The sequence below is a fragment of the Thunnus maccoyii genome, chromosome 3 (genome assembly GCF_910596095.1).
Source record: "Thunnus maccoyii chromosome 3, fThuMac1.1, whole genome shotgun sequence".
Lineage (NCBI taxonomy): Eukaryota > Metazoa > Chordata > Actinopteri > Scombriformes > Scombridae > Thunnus > Thunnus maccoyii.
In genome coordinates this window covers 27,304,025-27,320,229 of record NC_056535.1, presented here as the reverse complement: position 1 = coordinate 27,320,229, position 16,205 = coordinate 27,304,025, and the positions used below count along the sequence as shown (strand labels likewise).

Genomic DNA, 16,205 nt, shown 5'->3' with positions numbered 1-16,205 from the left:
CAGTTTAAAATGCAGTGTTTGGGATGGTGTGATAGTGGCCGTGCGGGTGAGGGGTTAAACAGGAGAGGAACTGACTGTCATGCCTATCAGGTAACGGTTACCATGGGCAGCGACTACAAGCATGTAGTAGGAGGGTGTTTTTTTTTTGTTTTTTTTTCTGGGCTCCTCCCCCGAGTGTATCATGTCCTATAGAAAAGACACAGGGTGTGAACTACAACTCTGAGGGCCCCTCCCTAAATCTAAGTGAAACCACATTTGGGAATGCATACACACACACACACACACACACACACACACACATACGTAATCACACACATGTAAGTTGCTCAAGTCACTGCTCCTTCCTGTTTTTCACTACTTCCGTCTTCTCTCGTGCCGTGTTTGCATAGACTGGGCTGAGAAGGAAGTCCAGGAAAAAAAAAAAAAAAAGAAGTTTGCCCACAAAAGAGGAAAAGAGGACCCATGAGGAGAACTTACAAGGATTTTCGTGAGGAGTGTGTTGTTGGTGTCGTGACGTTTGCCAGACGCCATGGGGGCTATTAGAGGTGTTGTTAGGGTTGAGGGGACCATAAAAGTGCCTTGGAAGGGAGAGGACTGACACATTCTTTGATAGTCAACTCAGTGTATGAGTGGAAGAGCTCCAACCAGACAAACCAGATTCCTCCTGATGGATTTTAGAGGGAAACCCTACCCTGAAGCCTCGGAGACTGCCGAGGAATAGACGTCACACACACACACACACAAACATTCTCTCACACACCTCAGTGGGAGAGCGGAGGGGCTAGAAGGAGCATGGAAGCACTGAGAGAGTCTTTTCTGCATTTGACTTTTCAGATGTCAACGTATAAGAGAGCCACGCTGGATGAGGAGGACCTGGTGGATTCCACCGGTGACGAGATCTACCCATCATCACCCATGCAGGTAAACAAGATAAACGCCCTGTGCTAAAAATAAACTAATGGCTTTGTGACTTTGCTGTAGTATTATTATTATTAGAAAATAAGTAAAGGCGTTTTAAGATTTCACTCCTTATGAAAACTAACACTGCTGTCAGGATTAAATCTTGCCTTTGCAAAAGATGTCAACAGCTTGAACTGCAGATGAACTATTTGTGTGTTATCATGAGTGCCATCTTGAAAAGTGTTAATAAGACATTAGTCGATGAAACCAGCAAAACCCATAAAGAAATAATTCAACTAAAAATGTGACAATCAACAAAACCCTTCTCACAGCATTAAACCCATCAGATGGCGTTTTCTGCTGAAACATTTCACATTTTACATTCTTGTGTATGTCCATAATTTGTTGGTTTTGATCTGTTGGCTAATGTTTGCAGTATAATACAAAGTGTTTTGTTTCCTCTCGTTGAAAGACAACACGTTTCTTTGGACACCTAAATTTCAAAAAGCCTTCCTAATATGTTACAGAGGCCAACCTGCTAAACAGATGCTTCATGTTGAACAGTGAAGCTTGACATGCAGAGGCGAGCTAGTAGTAATAGTTGTAGTGTATTTGCTTTACTGCTAATGCATAATTAAGTGCTCACTTGGATAACAGAGGGATGAAAAAATTAAGCTATGGGATGATGATGTTAAGTGTTCTCCACACTGGTATAAGGGATAAAAACTACATTATTACAGTTAATGCAGTTATTTTTGTCTGTACCATTTACAATGATGTTACTCAACCGTCCTTTGTTTTACACGGCTTGTTTATTATCACTCATGCGGTGTACAATATGTGTGTCGATGTCTGTTGCTGCACAGTTTACAGACCCTACAATAAACCTCATTCTGTGGTTTGTGTAGAATCAAGCTCCTTGAATTAAACTCTTGTTTTGTCAGAGATGTAGGTCATTTTGCAGATGGTGACACACAATCCACTATTTAAAAACATTGACATTTCTTTTAACAAAGGAATGGCTGTCACTGAATATAAGCCCAACACACGTAACTGTTGTATTATGAGTCATTATACTGTAAGACCTTAATAATCTTAAATCCTTTATAACTGTGATGTTTCTGATCAAATAATTTGAATTTCTACTAATAAACCTGAGAATATAAATGCTTTGTTAAACATCAAACTGTACACATCCAGACGCACCAGGCTGCTATCATTTAATCCATCCTAGAATAGGTATTACATCAAAATTCATATTAAAATGTGCTTTAGTAATCTCTATTAAATTGTCTCACAGTGTTTTCTGTTAGTGTATCTGTTATTTAGGGTTGTAAAAGATGGCGCAGCAAAACAGTGTTCTCTAGAATCTCTGTTCAGTCTTTTAAAGGCGGTTTCTTCTACTTCTGAACGTCAGAACAAGGCGCTGAGACCCCTTAGCAAAGCCATTCCTTACATACTTTATTTGACCATAAATATACCTGAAGAGCTCAAACAGAGTGCTTGAATTCAAGACTTTGACATGAGTCTCCCTTCATCGTTTTGCAGTGGTTTTCGGAGTAATAAAATGCGGTTTCAAGAGACTGCAATGAAGTACAGATGGAAAGTGCAAAGGCTTGGCAGTGGGATTTTCTCAATTACACTTAGAAACAGGGTTTAGGTCCAAACCAACCCAAAAAGCTGAGCTCCTGGGATTAAGAAGCCACTGAGGCTTTGGCATTTGATTTGGTCACATTAAGTTTGACTGTTGAACTCTCATCTTAGCTAATAGCAGAAAACTGGATCCTTATATACACTTCAGGGGTAATTGACTTCCACAGGATATATGTGAGGTCTAAGATCTGGCATTTATTTACAGTGGGGATACTCAAAGAGTGGCCAGAGTGCTAAATGTGTCCTGTGAACGATTTGTGAGTGGCTCTTGGAATCATTCCTGTAGGAAATAAATTCCCTTGGCAGCTTTAGCTGAAACAGCATTCACTACAAAAAGTGCAGGAGCAGGGTGTGCTGGTTTGAATCACTGATTTAAAAAGAAAAAAAAAAAGTATGGGCTGAAATTCTTGCATGCTGATGATCAAGGAGCTTTTATGATGTTGAATATCTGTAAACTGGCTACTTGTCTGTCCTTGGTTAGCTTCATCATCATTTACAGGTAAAACACAAAAGCAGCTGATATGGTTCAACATGATCATTGTGTCTTTTTTCCATATCTGGAGCAAAAGGAAAATATCCTTTTTATGAGAGCATGTTAAACTAGAAGTTAGGGAACAATAGAAGAATGCATAACCTTTTCTGTGTATGAGGGTTGAAAGCACAGTGATTGAGAAGCCATTGTGCTTTGAAACCAAACCTGTCATCAAATCCCCCAAAAGCTGACTACACACCACATAATATTTTCCCACACTGTATTAGTTCAACAAAATATCATTATTAAGTGTCTTTATGTGTTTTAAAGCTGATTTGTCAATTCATGTCTTGTCATATTTGACTAATGGATTAAATTAAGCACTTAAAGGTTGTTTTGTGTGTTTGCGTGTTTGCGCAGGTGACTCTTCTGCACGGCCGCGGTCCCTCGTGTTGGCCAGAGAGGACACAGAGAGAGAGGAGGCTGCTGTTTTTAGTGTGTGTGGTGTCTTTAGGCCTCTTCATATCCCTCATCACAACCGGTGTCTTCTACAAACAGAGTGAGTTTGAGGTTCTGTTTAAACTTGACATACACTGCAAAGAAAGATCTGCGGAGCCCAGATGAAAGCTCAGTTTTTTTTTCTTCTTTTTATTATGATGTTTGTTAACTAAAAAAAAAAATCAAAGAACAAAGTTTACCAAAAAAAGAAATATTTTAATGTAAAGATACATACAGTACATAAAAAGGAGAAGGGCTTAATCAACAGTACTTTTGTTTATATTCGTATTAAGAAGCCATAAGTCAATCCAAGTTTATCTTGTCTTAAGCTAGAGGAATTGTAGACTGACAATTCAAGTTTTTAAAAACGATAAGGAGTAGAAATACAACTAATGAGTCTCCAAGTTTTTCCAAATGTTTTACAGAAATCATTTCTTGTAACCGTCTTTGGAAACAAAGTGGAATTGCTGTTTTGTCCTGCAAGCATTCAAAAATAACCAAGTATAATTATTTTGTATACGTTATATACAGTCAAACATATTTAACTAAAATAAATATAACATGGGACACCCCTCCCCTGAATAATCGGAAGATGACCACTAAGTATTGCCAGTTATTGTAACTGATATGATCACCAAAGTGTAGTTTTATCTGAAGAAAAAGACAAGTTAGAAAAAGATCTGTACGCCACGAGAGGGTGTTAATGTGGTGGTGTGATGTGGTTTATTTTTATGAAACCAAAGCCACACCTTAAGCTAAGCTGCCTAAAAACAACTCTAAATCTCTCCCTTGAGCTTGTTCATTACGGAAAAAGGGCTTGTGGATTTACCATCACAGCCAGGCGGCGTCTCATCTGTGTTGGTTTCCTCAAATTTACCATGGGAAACTTAATGCTACTTCCTCCCATTCAGACCTGCATGTCTGATCACACTTTGAAATAATAAAAGGAACAAGGATGAATTCTCCTTGGGGTAATAACCTTTTCACTGGTGATAACTTTGTCTCTGCCTCCTGCCTTATATGGGCTGACGGTGAAAGTCTTTACAGTATGTCAAGTGTTAGAGCTGAGTCGTCTCCTGGCATTGTGCTCTGTGCTATACAGGAATTACAATGACTAGCTCTTAAACTATTCAAAACACTTATAACATTTTCTAAAGCTCTTCCTGTGAAACAGCTGTTGTTCGAGTCAAGTATTCCTTATGTTAAGACTCTAAAAAAATAACACAGAGCAGTGAAAAGCCTCTGTGCTGACCCTCTAGTCACTTCTTAACAATATTCTAGAAAACACAAAATATCCTTTTTCTGCAAAAAAAAGTATTTTTAGAAGCCATATTTAGGTCATTACCGAGGCCAAGGAGCAATGAGGTTTGTTCACTAGCCATGTTAAAAGAAAAGTGAGTCACCATCATCTGGGTATCTGTTGTCTATTCATTTATCAGTTACACGATTAAGTTGCCAATAATTAACTTGTGACATTCCTTCCTCTGAAGACATCACAGTTAATTATTTATAAAGGACTTCAACAAGGAGAAATATTCCCTCCAGGTTGTATATCTTGGCTTTTACCTCTTATAAAAATAATCCTTTCCAGATGCTCTGAAAACCAACACGCATATTTGGATGTCCTACTGTGAAATATTTTCACATTATCCACTGTGGCCCTCAAAAATGTTTTTTACAGAGAGAAAGCGTTTCCCACATTTGAGGGGTAATAAAGCTGAGGGTTTACAAGAGAAGTATCTGTGATGCAAACATCTTTTTTTTTTTTTAAAAAAAAGTCTCTTTTCTCTTGCAGCTCACCCGGGCGTGTGCCTAACAGAGCCGTGCATTACTGTGTCCAGCGCAGTCATGGGAGCCCTGGACCGCTCCGTAGACCCCTGCCATGACTTCTACAGCTTTGCCTGTGGGGGCTGGGTGAAGAACAATCCCCTCCCTGAGGGCAAGTCCCGCTGGGGACCTTTCAGCAACCTGTGGGAGCACAACATGCTTGTAATGAAGCATTTATTAGGTAAGGGTTCTTACTTGAGTGCTATTCAGTGTCCTCAGCTGCCTTTACTCCTTTTCCGGCTCATTTTACAGAGCTGAGGAAATCAGCTTGTTTTTCATTCAAGTCATTTATCTTTTTTATTTACTTGGGCAGAAAACACAACGATGAAAGGTTTGAGCAAAGCTGAGGAAAAGGCTCAGCGATATTATCAAGCCTGCATGAATGAGGCCAAGATTGAGGACTTAGGAGCTAAGCCACTACAGGAGCTAATCAGACAGGTATGCTTATTTCCTAAAGCGGTCAGACATCAAACATCACTAATTTCCAGTAAAAAAAAAAAAATCAAGTTTCCTTACCTCCAGCAGTCTCTGAGTGTCTACCCCCAACACTGTCTGTTTCAGATAGGAGGGTGGGCCCTGACTGAAGACTGGGACAAGGACAACTTCCAGCAAGTTCTGCGTAAAGTGTCAGCAAACTATCGCACCTCGCCTTTCTTCACAGTGTTCGTCAGCACTGACTCCAAAAACTCCAACAGTAACATCATCCAGGTGAGAGGTTCAGAGATATTTGTATACAGGCTGCTTTTAAGGGCTTCTTCTGTTTGAATAATTAGACATATTCATCTGAAATCATGTATTTACATCTCAGAAAAATACATCCCAACAGACTTTTCACATTCACATTGAAATTCACTTCATAAGCAGCTTCTACAGGCAACCCTAAGGTGACCGATTCTATCTCTATCGATATTCTGGGGACAATCCATTCATTATCACAGTGCCCTTGGTTTCACGCTTCCTTTGTATGGTGTCATAAGACCGTAACAAGTGGTAGAGATATGATCTTTGTAGAGCATCTACTTTTAGCCCACATGCTGGCAGCGCAAAAATGAAAACAAAAGCTTGTTTGTGAGTGATGAAATGAGGGAGCGAGCTGAACGTCATAGGATGTTTCTTTTTACTTCTTTACTGTAGGTGGATCAGTCCAGCCTGGGACTACCTTCACGGGATTACTACCTCAATAAAACAGCAAATGAAAAGGTACTGTGGGGAATTTGTTCACAGCATTACACTGGTTCCACAGAGGCTAAAGTTGGAAAGTAGAAGTCATCATATTGAAGCTCAATCAGATCAGAAATCTAAGATGGCTTTGTAATGAAAATATTATTCAGTTAGAGTTTGAAAAAATACCCAAAGGCTCATTAAAAGAAAGTCAAGAAATATTAAAGAGAAATATTTCCCCCTCTGCATAGTAGCTTTTATTTGCATAGTTTAGGATTACTTTCCTAATTGAATTCTATCACACACACACTCCTCACTGCGCTGCTTTCTTGGACTTTGCAGTATCTGACAGCATACCTCAACTTCCTAATGGAGTTAGGGACTCTTCTCGGTGGCCCGAAGGAGAAGACTCGAGCGCTGATGGAGGAGATTGTGGACTTTGAAACCACCCTGGCCAACATAACAGTCCCTCAGGAGGAGAGAAGGGACGAGGAGCTCATCTACCATAAGATGCAGGCCAAAGACCTGACGGTGAGCGTCTCCTGGTTTGACTGTATCAGCGTTTTCTACACATCGTGACTGTTCCTACGCCTTTGCTGCTTTCCTTTAAAGAAACTCTACCTCTGTGTTTGTTTTGTGTGTCTGTGTTTTATCCGTGCCTTGGCAGACTCTGGCTCCTGCAGTGGACTGGATGCCGTACCTCACAGAAGTGTTCGCTCCCGTACCGCTCAACGAGTCAGAGCCGGTGGTTGTTTATGCCAAAGAATACCTCCAGAAAGTTTCTATCCTCATAAATAAAACAGATAAAAGGTCAGACACTTCATATGTTATAGTTTTTCCATTTATGTGTCAAATACAGACTATATATTACTATGTAAATGTAAATATGTGTTCACTCTTATGTATAATGAAAACAATTAAGATGGAAAGGAGGAGGTTTTTCTTGCCATAATCATTCCTCCTGTTCATACTGGCCACTAGAAGATCCCTTCATAATGTGCTTACAGTGTAAGTGATGGAGGCCAAAATTCACAAGCCTCCTTCTGTGCAAAAATGTATTTAAAAGTTTATCTGAAGCTAATATGAAGCTTCAGCCCTCCAGATTAGTCAACTCAAGTAGATATCCTTCAATGTTACAGTCTTTTTAGCGCATAAGTTCCTCTTTTTGTTACTATACTTCCACCACAGCTCAACAGGGAAACACTATCCGAGGAAACACAAAGAGGGAATTTGATGCTAAGAAGACTGTAAATGTATCAGATATCCACCTTGATATGATTAACTCAGACTGCTGAAGCCTCATATAAGTTTTAGATAAACTTTTACACGCATTTTTGCACAAAATGACTGTGTGGACACACTGTGGATTTTGGCTCCCATCACATTGAAAACACATTTAAAAGGGATCTTTTAAGAGCCAGTATGAATAAGAGGAATGATTACAGCGAGGAAAACCTCTCTCAATGCTCATTTGGGCACCTGACTGTTGTTTTAAGACAGACTTGTGAACCTATCCTTTAAGCAGTATAGAGGAGAGTAAAAAAAAAAAAATTAAATGTTTTCTTTCCAGCCTACTCAACAACTACATGATAATGAAGGTGGTGAGGAAGATGGTCTCCATTTTGGACCAAAGGTTCCAGGATGCTGAGCAGCGCTTCCTCGAGGTCATGTACGGAACCAAGAAGGTGAGAGATGAACATTTAGACCTTTTACAATCACTATAATCCAGCGTGACACAGATTCAAACATAGCTGTAGGATTAAGCAGATGAAAAGTGAAATAAAAAAAAAAACAGCAACGTACATGTTTTGACCTGCTGGCAGATTCTCATCCAGATACAGGAATGCATTTTTACCGAATAGAAACATCTAAGTTCACTCAAATGTTTTTTGAGTTGTTACCAGAAAAGAAAGACTAGAAGTAGAATTTTACTGAGAAGTCTCCAGTGACCCCAGCTCTTATCTGAGCAAGATCCTGTTCCTCCGGCCTTGTTTTCCACTGGGGTCAAGCTGTAATAACAAACGCAAACTTTCTACGTGTGTGTCTCTTTGTGTATCTGTTTTATGTGAGAGTGCAGCTGTGTCTCTTTTTCCATCTGTGCCTATGTGCACAGATTTACAACTTGCCGTCGCTTGCTCAGGACACTCCTCATTTCCTCACTCTGACCTTGTTCCTCTTTATCTACGTATACATGCAGCTCCATTTGTCTTTGTCCTTCCTTTCACCTGATAATAACTTTGTCATATAGGGACTGTTTTTTTTTTTAGCAGCTGTCAAGTGATTCGCCGGTTGAGCGTGAGATTTTGATTATGAGGTTAACATGGAGAATAATTGTTTTAAGATAGATGTAGGGATGGTTGCTGGACATTGAACGTATTTCACTTTTGTGAATATAATTAAAAACTGTGATGAACATGCACATTTTCCTCAATAATTCTAGAAATTTTGTCCTAAAAAAAATCACATTTGATCATAAAAAGAGGGGAATATTTGGTGCTGCGATGAGGAAACTTTTCTGTTTGAACCTAATGAAAGTTTTAGTGTGAACAACTGAGATATTAGATGGTTTTTGTCGATTCAAATTTAGAAAATGGCCAAAAAAAAGGCTTTTCAAGGCTTTTTGGTGGGTGGATGTCACTCAATAGTTCATCCCTAAGTGAAATGGACCTTTACGTATTAGGATGCAACTCGTTTCCCCAATGAAATCACTTCCATCCGCTATTCATTGCCACTGGTGTTCTGCTGTCTCTGTTACCTCCGTTTGCATCGCTTCAGTTCATTGTTAACAGGCCAAGAGTTGGTATGTCGGGAGTGTTGTTGTCATTTTGTCTTTAAAAAAAAAAAAGAAGAAAGAAAACCAAACACTTAGTCCTTTAGAGGGAACACTGTGTCTTTGAGCCTGCAGACAGATAACAGCTCTGCTTAGTCTCAAGAGCACTGAGCTCAGAGGTCACCAATTTCTCAACAACATCACCACTATTTTCTGTGTTTGACAAATGAGCTGCGCTATAGCTCCTAAGGGTTTTTTCAGAATGTTAATGGTAGAAGTTACAGCTTATGTTTCATGTATTGTGTATATATAACAAAAAGCTTGCCATAACCAAAAAAAAGAGCATTATGTATGCTGGTATAGTTTTGTAATTCTATCACAAAGATGTGTCAATAGCGTAGGCGTTGGTTTGGTTTACATGTTTCCTTCCTGTATAGAGATTGAAAAAAGTCTCTGCACACTTGAATATGTGATAGATAAGTTGGAGGAAAGTGTCACTTGAATAAAAATGAGAACAGCTCAGTCAGAATAAAACTTTTTAAACTGATTAATACCCCAGCAGTAAGCAAGAGACAGTGTGTGTGTGAAGGTTTTTCTCATTTTTATTCAACTTCCTATAAAGAGAGAAATTCATCCATCCATCAGTTCTCTATACACACTTTTCCTCTTCAGGATTCACTCTCACAGGGCTATACAGAGAGACATAGTGGTGTATTATTAGAATAAGTACTCTCAATAGACATACTCTCACACTCTTGCTCTGCTACTGTCTCACTATCACTACTGTTCTCTCCACCTACACATTTTGCCCACAGCAGAAAGCAACAAGTCCACCCACGTTCTCTGCTCTTAGTCATCCAGTGTGGGAAATGTAGGAAGCGACTAAGTGAAGCAGAAAAAAATGGGTTGAACTAAATCTGACGTGACGTGATGATATCTAACATTGTAAGAAAATGTGGGGGATGTATTTATTCAACATGTCCTGATGTGTTTATTTGACGTTGCAGAGCTGCACTCCGCGCTGGAAGCTGTGCGTCAGCGACACCGACAGCGCCCTGGGCTTTGCTCTCGGAGCCATGTTTGTCAAAGCCACCTTTTCTGAGGACAGCAAGGCCATTGTACGCATCTCAAAGTCCTTCAATCACAATGGCTTGCTCCCACTGTGTGTGAAAATGTGTTTCTGACTTCACTCTCTTTTTTTTGTCTGTGTTTAAGGCTGAGGATATGGTCGCAGACATCAAATGGGCGTTTGAGGACAGCCTGAAATATGTCAGCTGGATGGACTCTGAAACAAAAAAAGCAGCAAAAGAAAAGGTGGGAGAAAGATGTTGACAGACGTTTTCCTCCTGCTGCTTTATTCTGTTGAACTGTGCTGAAGTTACTGAGAAATACAGCAGTGCCACCTGGTGTGAAAATATTTCTTGGACAGTTTTTAAAAAAAAATTTTAATCTCATTTTTCACAGGCAGATGCAATATACAACATGGTTGGATATCCAGAGTTCATCATGAACGCCACAAAGCTGGACAAAGTGTTCAATGATGTAGGTAAATGTGGAACTGGTCGTATGTGCCAAATGTTATGTCACTCTTTTGTTTCATTAAAACACTTAACTCTATTTTTCTTTCTCTTTTCATTCCTTTTCTGTTAGTTTGAAGTGGTGTCAGAACTGTACTTCCAAAATGTCATGCAGTACTACAACTTCTCAGCCAGAGTGACGGCGGACCAGCTGAGGAAAACTCCAAACAGAAACCAGTGAGTTGCTCCCTGCAGCCCTCATCCCCCACCGTTCTGCTTGTCGGAGAGGAGGTTGCTCACTCTGACAGGGACAAATTCCCATTATACTGACTCAGCAGAATACTGCTGCCATCCACAAATGTTCCCAGGCAACCAACTTCTCTCCGCTGAACTGATCCTTGTCTCTAATTAGGCTATGGGGGGAGGGGACAGATCAGGGTCTCCCATGCCTTCCAAACTGATCTGCAGTCGGCATGGCACAGCAGACCAGGCAGAATCAATATTCTGAATTTGTTGTGGCCTCGATGTCAGCCTCATGTGGTGGCTCTGTGTTCCTTGTTTTTGCAGGTGGAGCATGACTCCTCCAACCGTGAACGCATATTACAACCCGACCAAGAATGAGATGGTTTTGCCAGCAGGAATCCTTCAAGCTCCATTCTATAGTCGTTCCTGGCCTAAGTATGCACTTCTACATTGTTTTTCAAGTTTATTAAATCATGTATTAATATTACATATATAATATTGAAACATATTACATATATAAATATATCCCCATAGAAATAAAAGCACACAAAAATGTAAAAGAGGCATAGAGCAAAGAGTATTAAAACACCATTTAAGTATAAATCACAATAAAGAAATATAAATACACTACATTCTACTTAAAGGATTAGTTCACAATTTTTCAAGTCTGTCTTAAACAATAGTCAGGTACCCAAATGAACATTGAAACAGGTTTTTCTTGTCATGATTGTTCCTCCTGTTCATACTGACCATTAGAAGATCCTTTCATAATACACTTACAGTGTAAGTGATGGGGGCCAAAATCCACAAGCCTGCAAAAATGTATTTAAAAGTTTATCTGAAGCTAATATGAAGCTTTTCCAGATTAGTCAAACCAAGTAGAAATCTTTCAACGTTACAGCCTTTTTCGTGCCAAAGTCCCTCTTTTTGTTACTATACTTCCGCTGCAGCTCAACAGGGAAACACAAAGGCTGAGGACTGAGGACACACTGTGGATTTTGGCCCCTATCATTGAAAGCACAGTTGAAGGGGATCTTTTAATAGCCAGTATGAACAGGAGGAATGATTACAGTGAGGAAAAACCTCTTTCAGTGTTCATTTGGGAACCTGACTGTTGTTTTAAGACAGACTTGAAAATTGTGAATCTGTCCTTTAAGATTACACATGGAAGTTTTTGTTTTGTTTTTGTTTATTTTAATTAGACATGTGTTCTGTATATAGTCCCCGATAATCTGACTGATCTAAATTGCCATTTTGTTTCACTTCATTCATTGATTTTATTTGAATATTCTATTGAAAAAAATTGAGATGTGGGCAGTAGCTCAGAGGTGTAAAACCAGGCCCCTGTAGATATAAAGGCCTAGTTGCTTGGCAAACTCACCATGACAACAAGACTCCAGGAAGTCAGCCAAGAAATAGTCCAAAACATGACTGCTCACAAAACCACAAATTGTATTTTTTTACACTTTGGTTTTTGTACAAAATAAACAAACAAGATACAACATTTGAATTAGTGAACTTTAGAGATACTGGTAGGTGGAATTTGTATTCTTGGACCGAGCCAGGCCAGCTGTTTCCCTCTGTTTCCAGTGTTTATGCTAAGCTAAGTGGCTGTAGCTTCATATTTACTGGACTGATATGTGAATGGTATTAATGGTCTCATCTAACTCTCAAAAACAAAGCCAATAAGTGTATTTCCAAAAACGTCAAACTATTGTTTAAACAAAATTGCAGTCTATACACACAAATGGAATGTGATGGGATGTAATACATATAACTTTACTTGTCTGTTTCCCAGAGCTCTGAACTTTGGTGGAATTGGAGTAGTCATGGGACATGAACTGACTCATGCTTTTGATGACCAAGGTAAGGATTTTAAAAAAAAAAAAATTAACATTTCAAAGGATGACAAATAACATCACTCTTCTGATACTAAATAATTGGACTAAATGCATCTTTCAGCATGATGTGGCAGGGAAAATAGTAATATTTCACAATGTCATTCAAAGGGAGGGAATATGACAAGGATGGAAACCTGCGTTCCTGGTGGAAGAACTCGTCTGTGGAGGCCTTCAAGAAGCAGACCCAGTGCATGGTGGAGCAGTACGGTAATTACAGTATCAACCAGGAGCCTCTGAATGGAAGACACACCCTGGGAGAAAACATCGCTGACAACGGTGGACTCAAGGCCGCCTACAAGGTCTGATGTCAGACAGGAAACATTACTCACCTTTCTGTTTGTGGTTGAGGAGAATTACTGTAAACACGGGGGGAAAAAAGCTTTCTGTCAGCAACGTAAACAAACAGCTAAATGCCGGTACAAGAAATTATTTACATTATTACGTAAAGGACAGGCAGTGTGAGCTGACATGTTTAATAAAATTGGAAAACTATCACACAGATCCGAGATAATCCGCTGCATTAGTTTATTTGTTGGGGCTGTTGTGGGTCACGTCCATTAATCTGTATTGGAAAAAGCAGGTTGTCTGGTTTACTGTGAAGCCTGGAAATGCAACAGGTGGTTATGAGCGGCCTTGTCCGCCTCTGGTTACTTCTTCACATGCACACATTCTTTCCATGTAATGAAAGGTCATAAGCTATGAAGCAGATGAGCAAATCATATGGAAGTAAAAGCAGCTTGCATTAACCTTAGGTGAAAATAAAGCTGCGGAAGACCTAAAATTTATGGGTTGTTTTTTTTTCTCCTTGGTCTATATTGCTCTGTATCCATGTGGAGAGAAAAACATTGAATGCATGTGTGTAACATGATCATTTGTTGCTTTGAAGGCTTATGTGAACTGGATAAAAAAGAACGGAGAGGAGGCCACGCTGCCTGCACTGGGAATGACTAACCATCAGCTGTTTTTTGTGGGATTTGCACAGGTTTGTATCAGTAACAGTGTTTTCTTACTTTCTGATTTGAACGTTCTGTCTTCATACTAATACAACTGTTCATTTGTTTGTTCTCACTATATTTCTGAAGTTTGCTATCAGAATTAAACTATCCCAAATATATAAATGCATGATGGACAGGAAATTAAAAAAAAAAACATTTAAAGGACAGGTTCACAGTTTTTCCAAGTCTGTCTTAAAACAAGTCAGGTGCCCAAATGAACATTGAAAAAGGTTTTCATTGCTGTAATCATTCCTCGTTAGATCCTTTTCAAATGTGCTTTCAATGTAAGTGATGGGAGCCAAAATCCACAGTGTGTCCACACAGTCGTTTTGTGCAAAAAAATGCATTTAAAAGTTTATCAGAAGCTTATATGAGGCTTCAGTCTGAGTTAGTCATATCAAGTGGATATCTGCCACATTTACAGTCTTTTTAGCATCAAATTCCCTCTTTGTGATTCCTCAGTGTTGAAGTATAGTAACAAAAAGAGGGACTTTGGTACTAAAAAGACTCTAACATTGAAAGATATCTACTTGATTTGACTCATTCTTCTTCAGATAAACTTTTAAATACATTTTTTGTGGATTTTGTCCCCCATCACTTACACTGTAAGTGCATTATGAAGGGATCTTCTAATGGCCAGTATGAACAGGAGGAATGATTATAGCAAGAAAAACCTATTTTAATATTCCTTTGGGCACAAGACAGACTTGAAAAACCTATCCTTTTTAAGAGGTGTAATGACAAGAAATGAATACCAAGCACCTTAATAACACCTCATAAAAATCTGCAAATTCTTTATTTGTGTCTCCTTCTCATTTACGTCTTTATTATGTTTGCAGGTATGGTGCTCTGTCAGGACTCCTGAAAGCTCACATGAGGGTGTCATCACAGATCCTCACAGTCCATCAAGATTCAGGGTCATCGGCACCATCTCCAATTCACATGAATTCTCAAAGCACTTTGGCTGCAAAGCAGATGCTCCTATGAACCCTAAACATAAATGTGAGCTTTGGTGATGCCTCACTGCTCAGCGCTGTTTATCAGCAAGGAGTGAAACTGTTGTTTGTCAAAGAGAGATGCTGACAAAGTCTCTCCGGACGAGGATCGCAAGAACCACTGACAATCCTACTGCCTTGCCACTCAATGCTTATCAGGCTGCTTATCAGGACAAAATGTGCCTGCTCTATACGGAGGATTGCAAACTTCAGTGCTTCTTGACAAGGACTTGTGGTTTAGCAAACTGCTTTCCCCAACTTCTGATGTTAAATGTAGCTATAAATGTGCTTTTTGAACACTGGAAACCCAACTTATGGTTGCAAAAAATGGGCGAACCACTCTCAAATTTTGTAAACCGCTTGTTTGTCACATAAAGTGATAAACAAAGTGACGTTTCTTTTTCTTGTAACTTTTCACTGTGCTTGGATCTGCTCCAGTTTACTTTTATTGTATTTTATTTATGTTCACAATTTTTATATGACATTGACAGTGAACCAGGGACCCGCAAGATGTTTAACTTGATGGGAAAAAATGAAAATCTGGTCTACGTTCAAAGACTTTTAAAGCCATGTTTTATGAATGGGTAGAAATGTTTTAATACTAGAGCAACAGCTTGTCTGTGAAGAACAGAAATACTTAAATATTTTGATATTTTGATTTGATACCTCTGTTTAAAGACAAAGTCATTTTTGGACCTGGTATCACATTGCTGGTATTTCATTTCTATAATGGAAGACCAATACAAATTCAAAAAAGATTGAAACAGTTTAGAAATTCATACAAGGAATTAACTATTTTTTCATGCAGAAGCTATAAAGGCTAAACTATGATGTGTCATACCTCTTTTTATGAGTAAGAGTCTGTCACAAATTATTTTGTATAGTAAAACCAATCATAAAACATCTTTGTCTCATGTCCACAGTTTGTTCAGTTGCTTGAGCTCTCACTTTCTAGCACACACACACACACACACACACACACACAGTGTTTCAGAGTATATTACATAAAGGACAGGTTCACAATTTTTTCAAGTCCGTCTTGAAACAACAGTCAGGTGCCCATATGAACACTGAAGGAGATTTTCCTCGCTATAACCATTCCTCCTGTTCATATTGGCTATTAAAAGATCCCCTTCAAATGTGTTTACAATGTAAGTGATGGGGGCCAAAATCCACAGTGTGCCCTCACAGTCATTTTGTGCAAAAATGCATTAAAAAAGTGTATCTGAAGCTTTATATTAGGCTTCAGCAGTCTGAGTTAGTCATATCAAGT

The 16,205-nt window shown here is 39.1% G+C and overlaps 1 protein-coding gene across 1 annotated transcript; it reads left to right on the top strand.

The window, feature by feature from the left end:
• Positions 1–350: 350 nt before the first annotated feature.
• On the top strand, positions 351–15,835 carry ece1 (endothelin converting enzyme 1). Its single transcript, XM_042407137.1, has 18 exons — positions 351–921; positions 3,446–3,584; positions 5,319–5,531; positions 5,664–5,788; positions 5,912–6,058; positions 6,485–6,550; positions 6,854–7,042; positions 7,179–7,321; positions 8,082–8,196; positions 10,289–10,399; positions 10,497–10,595; positions 10,746–10,823; positions 10,932–11,035; positions 11,366–11,476; positions 12,840–12,907; positions 13,051–13,241; positions 13,829–13,924; positions 14,777–15,835. The coding sequence occupies exons 1-18, from the start codon at positions 793–795 to the stop codon at positions 14,951–14,953; spliced, it is 2,301 nt and encodes a 766-aa protein (XP_042263071.1). The 5' UTR covers positions 351–792; the 3' UTR covers positions 14,954–15,835.
• The last annotated feature ends 370 nt before the right edge of the window (positions 15,836–16,205 follow it).

Excerpts from the sequence above, each read along its gene's own strand:
- ece1 (XM_042407137.1), top strand. The coding sequence starts at position 793 with ATGGAAGCACTGAGAGAGTCTTTTCTGCATTTGACTTTTCAGATGTCA. Across the intron at positions 5,532-5,663 it reads TGTAATGAAGCATTTATTAG|AAAACACAACGATGAAAGGT; the intron begins GTAAGGGTTCTT and ends TTACTTGGGCAG. Across the intron at positions 6,059-6,484 it reads CCAACAGTAACATCATCCAG|GTGGATCAGTCCAGCCTGGG; the intron begins GTGAGAGGTTCA and ends TCTTTACTGTAG.